General features: G+C 60.3%; 1 protein-coding gene across 5 annotated transcripts in view; it reads left to right on the forward strand.

The window, feature by feature from the left end:
• SEMA6B (semaphorin 6B) overlaps positions 1–11,359 on the forward strand; it is a 21,936-nt gene extending 10,577 nt beyond the window's left edge. For 3 of the 5 annotated variants that reach the window (XM_006754039.2, XM_006754040.2, XM_006754036.2), the window contains exons 2-16: positions 2,373–2,514; positions 2,648–2,771; positions 4,279–4,339; positions 4,488–4,566; positions 5,015–5,116; positions 5,531–5,617; positions 5,986–6,105; positions 6,767–6,855; positions 7,438–7,655; positions 8,430–8,561; positions 8,782–8,931; positions 9,380–9,562; positions 9,643–9,789; positions 10,777–10,854; positions 10,968–11,358. In XM_006754039.2, coding sequence (XP_006754102.1) covers positions 2,394–2,514; positions 2,648–2,771; positions 4,279–4,339; positions 4,488–4,566; positions 5,015–5,116; positions 5,531–5,617; positions 5,986–6,105; positions 6,767–6,855; positions 7,438–7,655; positions 8,430–8,561; positions 8,782–8,931; positions 9,380–9,562; positions 9,643–9,789; positions 10,777–10,854; positions 10,968–11,148 — 1,872 coding nt within the window. In that variant the 5' untranslated portion in view covers positions 2,373–2,393 and the 3' untranslated portion in view covers positions 11,149–11,358. Of the gene's footprint in view, positions 1–2,372; positions 2,515–2,647; positions 2,772–4,278; positions 4,340–4,487; positions 4,567–5,014; positions 5,117–5,526; positions 5,618–5,985; positions 6,106–6,766; positions 6,856–7,437; positions 7,656–8,429; positions 8,562–8,781; positions 8,932–9,379; positions 9,563–9,642; positions 9,790–10,776; positions 10,855–10,967 lie in introns of all 5 variants that reach the window. The other 2 variants (XM_006754037.2, XM_006754038.2) reach the window with 2 other exon arrangements.
• The last annotated feature ends 33 nt before the right edge of the window (positions 11,360–11,392 follow it).

Raw genomic sequence — 11,392 nt, forward strand, 5'->3', positions numbered from 1 at the left:
TTCCGGGTGTCCTGAGCCCTCAGCTGACACAGGCAGGACCAGGGAAGCAGGGCTTGGGGTGGGCGAGCAGCAGCTGTCGGTCAGTAGTTCAATCTGATCTACGCGTTCAGCTCCTTCCGGTGAAAATCCTGACCGGGTTTATGTTTTATCTGTTGTTTGTTTTGGGACTTACCAGCTGATCCTAAAATTTATGCTGAAGCTGTGGGTTTCAAGGGTAGCCCCTGCCCGGCGGGCGTGCTCAGTGGAACGTGCCCTGTCCTGTGCTCCAAGAGGCCACTGGCTCGATTCCTGGTCAGGGGGTACATGCCCGGTTTCAGGCTTCATCCCGGGAGGGGACATGCAGTAGGCAGCCCATTGATGTTTCTCTCTCGTCAATGTTTCCATCTCTATCCCTCTCCCTTCTCCCTCTAAACTATAAAAAAAAAAAAAAAAAAGAGTAACCCAGACCCCCTGGCAGAAAGAAGTGGGAGAAATGTTCCAGAAGGAAATTCCAGCCTCTGACAGACGTATAGTCACTAAGGCAGTGTAACGCCTGGGAGTCCCTTGACGATGGGAGGAGATGAAGTCGGTGGCCTTGAGGGACTTCCATCCCTGCCTCAGTTTCCTCCCCTGAGAGTGGCAGTCCAGTGGGATGGTCTGCCCGAGTAGGAGTGGTAGCTGAGGGGTCAAGCTGAGAGGCCCAGCCACAGAGGACAGGTCCTCTGGGTGGGACCTATCACTTTATCGATTTATAAATTGAGGCTCAGGACAAGGCACTGTTCCCCGCCCCCGTGGGCGTGCACGCATGTCGCAAGGCTGCAGGCAGGAAGCATGCCCCTCTGCAGGCACGCAGATGTGTGGGTGCATGGGTGCCCTGCACGGCATGGGGTGCACATGCTGGCCACACGCTTCCATGCCTGGTGGCAGCTCCCGGTGACCAGGTGCTGGGGCAGGTGGTGGGGCGGCTTCCCGGCAGGCGGGCGCCAGGCGGCTGCTAGCAGCGGCGCCTCAAGTTTCATGGAGAGAAGCAGATGGTCTTAGGGGGCCTGGGGGAGGTGCTAAGGCTTCTGGTAACCCCAGGTGGGGGGGGGGCTGAGGCCAGGTGCAGTGGGTTGGCCCTGAAGTAGCCCGGACTCCCCTAAAGGAGTCTGTGGGGTTTAGTTCTGTATCATCACCATCAGAATAACTAACGTAAGACACACAGCAACAGCCTCACACTCGTTAGGATGGCGACGGTCAGAAAACAGGCAGTGAGAAGTGGAGGCAAGGATGTGGGGGATCGGGACACTGCGCTGCTGGTGGGAATGTGAGTGGTGGAGCCACTGTGGAAACAGCATGGCTTTTTCCAAAAAAGAAACACATAGAATTACCGTATGACCCAGCAGTATCACTCCTGGGCGCATACCCAAAGGCATGGGAAGCAGAGTCGCAGAGAGATTCGCACGGCCCTGTTCACAGCAGCGTTATTCACCGGAACCAAGAGGTGGGCAGCCCATATCCATCCACAGATGATGGACACACAGTGCGACCCATCCGCACACGTCAGTCCTGACACCTGCTACAGCACGGATGAGCCTCGAGGACATGGTGCTCAGTGAAGTCAGCCAGACACGGGAGGGCAGAGACTGTGATTCCGCTCACAGGAGGTCCCCAGGGGAGTCAGATCCACAGAGACAGAGAGTGGATGGGGGTGCCAGAGGCTGGGGGAGGGGGAGGTGGTGCTTAAAGGGAACAGAGTTTCAGTGTGGGGACGTGAAAAGGTTCTGGAGACGGATGGTGGGGATGGCTGTCCAACATTGTGAATGGACTTACTGTCACTGCACAGGACACATAGGAGTGGTTAGGATGGTCCTGCCCAGGTCGCTCAGTGGTACAGCATCAGCCCGAGCACCAGAGGGTCACGGGTCCCATTTCCGGTCAAGGGCACATTCCTGGGTTGCAGGTTCCTTCCTCCCTCCTTGGGCATCTGTGGGAGGCAACCAATCCATATGTCTCTCTCTCCCCTCTCCCCCCCCCTCTCTCTCTCTCTCCCTCTCTCGCTCTCGCACTCGCTCTCCCTCCCACTTTCCCTCTCCTTCCCTGCCACTCCCTCTAAAAAATCAATGGGAAAAGTATCCATCATTAATGAATGTAAAAAATGTTGTGTGTGTTTTTTTAAAAAAAGGGCACAGAGCAGACAGAGGACCGGAGAGATAAGGGGTACTCTGGCAGGTGTTGTAGGGGAAGGGGGTGAGGTAGGCAAGAGTGGGTCTGGCAGTGAAGTTGTTATTTTAAATTATTATCCCGACGGGAATTTGGGGGCAATAATGAAGGTCCCGGCCGCTGCGGCTCATAAGCGCCATCTGGTGGCGGATACAGGCCACGCCGCTCACCGCCCCCCCTCTCGCCCGCAGGTGTCACCTCCTGTCCTCGCCATGCGGACCCCGCGAGCGCCCCCTCCCCGCCTGGCCCTACTGCTCCTGCTGCTGCTGCTAGGGGGCGCCCACGGACTCTTCCCTGAGGAGCCGCCGCCGCTCAGCGTGGCCCCCAGGGACTGTGAGTGGGGGTCCTGGGCGAGGGGGGGTCCGGAAGGAGAGTCTTGTTCCCCAACTGAGCCCGCCGCCCCCCTCCCTCAGGGACTTACGAGGCCAGGCTCACCCCGGCCCTAAATCACACTCCTCTTCCCCAGACCTGAGCCACTACCCTGTGTTCGTGGGCAGCGGGCCGGGACGCCTGACCCCCGCAGAGGGCGCTGAGGACCTCAACATCCAGCGGGTCCTGCGGGTCAACAGGACGCTGTTCATTGGGGACAGGTAGGGGGAGTGTCCGGCAGAAGGCAGGGCGGGAGCCTTTGGGGGAGGTTCCATGGTGGGGCTTATTGTTGGGCCGGGTGTGAATGTGTGGACCTCGGGTGGCACTTTTAGGGGTGCTGGGCTCGGGGTGTGGTTGGAGCCGGGTGCCTGCTATGGGGTGTTAGCAGATGGGGACAACTGTTCGGTCAAAAGTCACCGGGTGCCTCCGGGGGTGCTGGGGAGGTGGATTTGGTTTGAAACCTAAATGATGAGGAGGCAGCCGGGAGGAATCTGGGGGAGAGGGGAACATCTGGGCAGAGGGCAGGGGGCAGAGGGCAGAGGCCGGGACTGTGCCTGGCAGGTTAGAACAGCAAGGAAGTCTGCATGGCTGAGCACAGTGAGAGGGGGAGAGAGGAGGAGGTGAGGGCAAGAGGAGACAGAGGCAGGTGGTTCAGGGCCTCCTGGCTTGAGGGGAAGGCGGGTTTTTACCTGGAGGCAGGCGGGAGCCCTGGAGGGCTGTAGGTGAAGGGAGGGAGCCCGACTTAGGTGCTCACCGTCGCCCTCTGGTGGCTTCTTTGGGGAGGCAAGTTGGAGAGACTGAGCTGGATGGACCAGCTGGGAGACGATGGGGCTGGAATGGGGGGTGGCCATGGAGGGGGGAGAAGTAGGTGGATTCTCAATAAACATTAAAGGCAGGGGAGACTGATGTGTTGGATGTGGGAGGGAGGAGAGGAGGGGAGTTGAGGGTGACTTCCAACTTGTGGTCTGCACCCTCAGAGGACAGAGCTGGACAGAGGAAGGTCAGAGGTGGGAGACAGAGGGAAGGGGGGTCCCAGTTTGGGGGAACAGTCGGGCTCAGAATGGCCGCACTGAATGTGAAATGCCTGTGAGCCCTCCGCGTGGCGCCGCCCAGGAGCCCCCGGCCCCCGAATCTGGACCTCGGAGGAGGCCGAGCTGGAGACAGGACTGCGGGCCTGGTCATGAGGGTGCAGTCAGTATTAGAGTGGACGAGGCCACCCAGGAGGGTGGAGGAGGCAGGAGGCCAGAGAGAGTCTGAAAGGTAGGAGGGAAGCCTGGTGAGTTTGGGGGGCGGGGTCCTTGTGAGAATGAGTTCCCAGGAGGAGGGGAGCCCTGCGGGGGCCAGACACTGTGGAGAGGGGGAGGGGGACAGAGAAGTGACTGCTGTACTTCACACCAGTTGGCCAATGACCTTAGCAGGGCAGGTTTCCATGACATGGGGGGGAGGGGTGAGCCTGGGGTAGACTGAGAGGTGCTGAGGGGGCACCTGATGAAAGGCATCGGACAGTTCATCATGTCAGTGTAACCCCAGGACAGCGGGTGTCGCTCGAGGTGGCATGCGAAGGCAGGCGGCTGTGCTAGAACTATGGAGTCTTTGTAGGGCATGAGGACACGTGCTGGGGTACACACACGCATGTGAGGGATTGTCCAGTGTTGTGTCCATGCCCCAGGGGGTGGAATGTGGGGAGAGTGGAGGCCTCCAATCTCACTAACCGCACCCCTCCCTCAGGGACAACCTGTACCGGGTAGAGCTGGAGCCCCCCACCTCCACGGAGCTTCGGTACCAGCGGGTGAGGATGGGGCGCAGGTGGGAGGAGGAGGGGACAGCCCTTGGGGCGCCCACCAGAGGGAGCTGACATGACAATGGGGAGCAAGATGGACTCGGGCCTACCTGGCAGGGGTTCCTAGGGCTGTTGGGTACCCCTTACCCCTCACCAGCTCCCTGTGCCCCCAGAAGCTGACCTGGCGCTCCAACCCCAGCGACATCAATGTGTGTCGGATGAAGGGCAAGCAGGAGGTGAGTGGGCCTTGGTCATGCCCCCCCGAATCAGCCATGACCACGCCCAAGCCACGCCCCCATTCAGCTGGCCACACCCAAGGCAAATCCTCCTCCCCCTTCATCCCAGGCCTGGACCCCATGTTGTCATGGCTAAACCCTGAGCCTGGCCACGACCCCCAAATGGTCCCAGTCATGGCCACGTCCTTAGGCTAGGTCTTGCCATGGCCGCATCCCTTCAATGGCCGCGGATGGAAAGTAGGTATGGCCATGCCCCATCTCGGCCTATTCTAGCTGTACCCCGCCCCTGATGGTGCTGAGACCTGGACACGCCCACACACGGCCCCGCCCTGTACGTCTCCACCTCGGTCCTGGTCCTCCTTTGCCCTAGCCGCCCCCCCCATTAAGGCCCACAGCACTGCTGTGCCCCCCAACATGACCACACTTCTCTCTCCCCTCCCCACCCCAGGGCGAGTGTCGAAACTTTGTAAAGGTGTTGCTCCTGCGGGACGAGTCCACCCTCTTTGTGTGCGGTTCCAACGCCTTCAACCCCCTGTGCGCCAACTACAGTGTGAGTCTCTGCCCTCGAAGTCCCGGCGGCCCCAGGCCCAGCTTCCAGGCCTTTGCTCTCCTGCCCTCCACTAGCGTGCCCGTCCCCCGCCCACACAGCCTCCTCCCAGAGCCTTACTGGGTCTGTCCTCCCCACCGCCTCACCCACAGCTCAGGAGGCTTCCCAGGGAGGCCCGGTTAAGGTCAGGAAGCCCTAGTTATTTGACCTATGACCCAGTAATAGGGTTCACTGGAGTCAACTCTTAGACCCATTTAGAGATCAACAAACTGAGCCCCGGAGAGGTTCCGTGACTGGTCAAGTCACACAGCATCCAAGGCAGAGACAGGATTCCCCTTGGAGGGAGGTCTCGGGGAGCCATGGGGCTGCCGGGTGTGGCCGAGCTCGGTCGCTCAGGCCCTGTCCCCCTGCAGATAGACACACTACAGCCCCTCGGGGACAACATCAGTGGCATGGCCCGCTGCCCGTACGACCCCAAACACGCCAACGTCGCCCTCTTCTCTGGTGAGTGTCCCCCCAGCTCTGGCCATCTGATAGGCCCCAGCCCCGAGCAAGGCCTGGTATTTTCCACTCTTGGAGTTGGGGTCATGTAGACGGTGGCTGGGAGACTGTCCAGCTGTGAGACAGGCAGAACCTCAGCCTGGAGTCGGGGCTCAGTGGGAGTTGGGGTTCAGCGGGGCTCAGGGCCTCAGCAGGGTTGGGGCTCAGCCTGGGCTCAGGGTTTAGATGGGGTCAAGGCCCAGCCTAGAGGCAGGCTCGCTTCGGCTCAGTGAGGTAGACTGAGCGTGTGGGAAGATCAAGCATGGACGCACACAACCTCTGGCCTCTGCGACCCAGCCGCTCACCTGCTCCCCCCCATCACTCCCATCCAGAAGGAATGCTCTTCACAGCCACCGTGACCGACTTCCTAGCCATCGATGCTGTCATCTACCGCAGCCTTGGAGACAGACCCACGCTGCGCACCGTGAAACACGACTCCAAGTGGTTTAAAGGTGGGATGGACATTCGTCGAATCCCACCACCGCCCCACCAGAATAGGAGTCCCAGAGGAGACAGGGAGGGGACTCCCATCTCATCTTTGGAACCTACTGGCCTCTTTAGAGATAAAGCCAGAGACAAGATTGGTCCTGGCCAGTTGGTTAAAGCATCATCCCAATGTGCCAGGGTTGCAGGTTCGATCCTGGGTCAGGACACGTACTAGTATCAACCAATGAGTGCATAAATAAGTGGAACAGCAAATCAGTCTCTCTCTCTCCCCCCACCTCCTCTCGCTCTAAAATCAATGTTTAAAAGGCTATAGGAAAGATTGAAGTTGGATCTAAAGTAGAACTTGATGGGAATGGGTGGCTTGGGAGCCCAAAATGGAACTACAAGAGGGAGAGAGCAGCAGCTCAGGTCTTTGCCACCTGAGGGAGGAAGGTGAAAGAAAATAGTAGTCGTTGCTGTTTGTGGAAGGTAGACACTGCGACATTAGGATTCTGACACTTCCTCTTCCCGCAAAACCCCAAAGCTTTGCGTCTGTTTCCCTTCGCCTGGGTGACCAACGTACGTCCCCCCTTCACCATAAGAGCAGCCACCCGGCTGATGTGTGCCCAGCCCCAGAAGCACCTTTCTCAGGTCAGGGGCTGGGTGCTGACCCCTCCTCTCCCATAGAGCCCTACTTTGTGCATGCGGTGGAGTGGGGCAGCCACATCTACTTCTTCTTCCGGGAGATCGCAATGGAGTTTAACTACCTGGAGAAGGTAACGCCCCACTTCCCCTCCCAGAGAGGCATCCATTCATCACACATGCATCCATTCATTATCTCCTTCATCACCCACCATTATCTCCTTCAAATCATTCATTTACCCATCTATCATCCATCCATCCACCAATCATCCATCCACCCATTCCTCCATCCATTCCTCCATCCCTCTGCCTGCCCGTCCATTGCAGCAGCCAGACAGTAGGTGCAAAGACTGCCATTTCCCACTAGTGTGACCTTGGGCCGGTCACTTCCCTTTCCCTGTGCCTCAGTTTCTCCACCTATACAATGGGGATATCAGTAGGCCCTCCCTGGTAGAGCTTTGGGAGGAAAGTAAGAGCTGATGAGAATAAAGTGAACGGTCTGTAAGTGCACCTGGTGAGTATCATGACTGCCACGTTGCTAGGATCCTATTGCCAATCCCCATATTTCCACCGGGGACTCTGACGTCCAGAGAGGTGCAGTGACCACAGGACCCCACAGTGAGCCAGGGCCAGGCTCCTCCATCCCAGCCCGGGTGGTGGGCAGGGTGGCCTTCGGAACTCAGGGCTCAGGCCCCGCCTGTCCGCTGTCCCCCCAGGTGGTGGTGTCCCGCGTGGCCCGGGTGTGCAAGAATGATGTGGGGGGCTCCCCGCGCGTGCTGGAGAAGCAGTGGACGTCCTTCCTGAAGGCGCGGCTCAACTGCTCTGTGCCCGGGGACTCCCACTTCTACTTCAATGTGATGCAGGCCGTCACGGGTGTGGTCAGCCTGGGGGGCCGGCCCATAGTCCTTGCCATTTTCTCCACCCCCAGCAACAGGTCAGTGAACATTGACCGAGTGGACTCGGGGCCCCGGGTGGACAGGAGTGGCCAGGTCCAGCATTCACTCGCTGCCTATAGTCCTAGGCTGGGCAAGATTGGACCCCCACGAGGCACTGACCCCAGACCGCAGTAGAACAAAGCCACACTGACCCTCCAAGAGCCTTTGGTCAGAACTGGGCAGATGGGGACATCAACACCCCCTGCCTTTGAAGGAGGGGGTCAGAGAGAGTGCCTGGAGGAGGGGACATGGGAACTAGCTTCAGTAGGTGTGAGGTGGAGGAAAAGGGAAGAGCATTCCAAGTTGGAGGAACAGCATGTGCAAAGCTGTGAGGATACCATGAACTTGGTGTGTTTAAACAAGAGAGGAGCCCATGTGGCTGGAATAGAGGGAGCAACCGGGAGAGTGAGAGTGTGAGGGCAGGGAGGTGACGGGCTGCAGAGAGGAGCCTGGGTTTTACCCTGGAGCACCAGGGAGCCATGGAAGAGCGAGGAGCAGAAGGAACGGTTGTAAGGAGGGAGGAGTGATGTCTGGGAGACTGGACAGTCAGGCACACGACAGTGGAGGCCAGGACACGGGTGGTTGCAGAGGAGCTGAAATAGGATACCGTCTTAACACGGTTCAGGCGGCAGTGACTGGATGGGGCTGGTGGGTGACACGCCAGCTCAGGGGACTGAACATCGGACAGCTCCGGAGGACAAGGACTCCTCCACACACTTGCCTGAGGCAGCGCCTCCACCAGGCTCACCGCTCCCTCCCATCTACTTCCCCAGCATCCCCGGCTCTGCCGTCTGCGCCTTTGACATGACACAGGTGGCAGCTGTGTTTGAAGGCCGCTTTCGAGAGCAGAAGTCCCCGGAGTCCATCTGGACACCTGTGCCCGAGGATCAGGTGCCTCGGCCCCGGTGAGCGCCCCTCCATCCCCAGACAGGTGCCGGGGTGGGCCTGTCCCCACGACCGAAGGCTGGGGACTCCCGGGTCGTTATCTGGCTGTTGCCGAGTTCCACTGCACCCATTACACAGATGAGGGAAACAAGCCTTGGGGCAGGGCCTTGGGTCCCATGGAGAATCAGAGCCCCTATGTGGGGACCCCTGAACTGCCCTGACCACCCCCTCACCCCCCAGGCCTGGGTGCTGTGCAGCTCCCGGCATGCAGTACAACGCCTCCAGCGCCTTCCCTGATGAGATCCTCAACTTCGTCAAGACCCACCCCCTGATGGACGAGGCGGTGCCCTCACTGGGCCATGCGCCCTGGATAGTACGAACTCTGACACGGTCAGTCCCACGTGTGGCTGGGATCCTTGTGGGGCGGAGGGTGAAGATGAAAGCCCAGGACAGGATGGCGGGTGGGGAAGGAGGGCGGGGCTGACTGTGTATGCGAGGGGGGCGGTGGAGAGCAGTGTTGCTGGAGACAGCATACAGCTCTGAAGACTGGCCGGAGACACAGAGGGGCAGAGACACAGAGAGGGAGAGAGACGCACACAGAGAGAAGGAGACAGAGACACAGAGAGGGACACAGTGAGGGACAGAGAGATTCAAGGAGAGAGAGAGACAGGCCCAGTGGGAGCCCAGGGTGGGGTCTGTTTTGGAGGAGGGTTGGGTGTAGCCCTGTACCCACACCAGTGCCCACCTTGCCTGGTGTGGGCGGTGTCTCTGTGTCTGCCCAGTGGGGGTGGGACCGAAGGGGCTGTGGTGCCAGACTGACCCCCCTCCCCGGCCACAGGCACCAGCTGACTCGAGTGGCTGTGGATGTGGGCGCCGGCCCCTGGGGCAACCAGACCGTCGTCTTCCTGGGCTCCGAGGCGGGCACCATCCTCAAGTTCCTGGTCTGGCCCAACGCCAGTGTCTTGGGCACCTCTGGGCCCAGTGTCTTCCTCGAGGAGTTCGAGACCTACCGGCCAGACAGGTGGGGTCTGGCAGAGGCCAGGGGGCAGAGCCGGTGGCGGTGGGGCACAGCCCGAGCCTCACTGATCTGCTCGCCCCCAGGTGTGGCCGGCCAGGTGGCAGTGCGACGGGGCAGCGGCTGCTGGGCCTGGAGTTGGATGTGGCCTCAGGAGGCCTGCTGGCGGCCTTCCCCCACTGTGTGGTCCGTGTGCCCGTGGCCCGCTGCCAGCAGTACTCAGGGTGCATGAAGTGAGTGCCCCGGGCCCACTGCTGGGGGTGCATGTGGGGGGCGGGGTTGAAAGGAGATGAGCATGGGAAGAGGGGAAGGGCTGAGTCTGAGTTAAAGGGCCCAGCAGCAGCCTGACTTGTTGCAAGATGAGTGGGGCAGAGGGCACAGCACGTGCAAAGGCCCTGGATGGGACCATGACCTGGGTTTTAGAGGAACAGTGAGGAGGCCCATGTGGCTGGAGAGGAGTCAGTGAGGGAGGAGGTGAGAGCAGGGAGAGGATGGGGGCAGGTCATGCAGGGCCTTGTGGGCCATGGGGAGGACTTGGGTGTTTGCCCCAAGGGAGGTAGGGCCCTGGAGGCCTGCGGGCAGAGGAGGAGTGGGACCTGAGTGACATTGTTAAAAAATATATTTTATTGACTTTTTACAGAGAGGAGGGGAGAAGGATAGAGTTAGAAACATCGATGAGAGAGAAACATCGATCGGCTGCCTCCTACACACCCCCTACTGGGGATGTGCCCGCAACCAAGGTACATGCCCTTGACCGGAATCGAACCTGGGACCCTCCAGTCCCCAGGCCGACGCTCTATCTACTGAGCCCAACCGGTCAGGGCCTGAGTGACATTTTTAAGAGCAACAGGAGCAGAAGCTGGGGTCCAGGGAGGGGCTGTTTTCCCACCTTTAAAATGGGTGGAAACCAGATGCAAAGTACTGGCCCCCCCTGAGCTCCGTGGGAGCCCCCCACCCTGAGAAACCCCGCCTGCACCGCCATCCAGGCAGGAGTGACGGCATTGCACAGAGCCAGACACACACTCTGGGGCAAGCCTGCTGGGCTCCGACCCCGGCTCTGCTGCTCGGGCAAAAGTGAACTTCCTCGGCCTCAGTTTTCTGATCTGTAAAATGGAGAAGGAGCAGCCCCCACCGCAGAGACTCTGGCCAGGACTCCGGGGCTGCAGGAGGTGGCACGGTGCAGGAGGCCGTGGCTGATGCCGGTCCCCTGTCTGCCCTAGGAACTGCATTGGCAGTCAGGACCCCTACTGCGGGTGGGCCCCCGATGGTTCCTGCATCTTCCTCAGCCCTGGCACCAGGTACTGAGGGGGGGAGGGGAGGGGGTGTAACCCGCCTGCTGACCAGGGTCCCTCCTCCCCTCTGGCTCCCTGAGCGGGGCTTCTGCTGACTGTCTCTGCCTTGCCCCCATCAGGGCCACCTTTGAGCAGGACGTGTCCGGGGCCAGCACCTCAGGCTTAGGGGACTGCACAGGTAAGTGGGGGAACGGGAGACCTGGGGACCCTCCCCTGGGGTCCTCATGCCCTTCGCAGCCCATGTCCAGGTGGGGGGCACGGACTAGCTTTGGAAGGTCAGGGGGTCTCACTCCCGGGTAGAGAGGTAGGTGAGGAACAGAGAGGCCCAGAGACAGACAGACAGACGGGTGAACCGAGGGGACAGAGATGCCCGGGGACAGACAGAGGCCCGGACAGGCAGACAGAGGCTGGAGACGGATGCCAAGTGACAGAGATGCCACAGGACAAGCAGATGAACAGAGTCTGCGAGGACAGACAGGCCCCAGGGAAACAGAGGCGCCGCGAGGCAGGCAGACGCGAGGCAGGCAGACGCGGCGGAGGCCGG

The sequence above is a fragment of the Myotis davidii genome, unplaced genomic scaffold (assembly GCF_000327345.1).
Source record: "Myotis davidii unplaced genomic scaffold, ASM32734v1 scaffold551, whole genome shotgun sequence".
Taxonomy (NCBI): Eukaryota; Metazoa; Chordata; class Mammalia; order Chiroptera; family Vespertilionidae; genus Myotis; species Myotis davidii.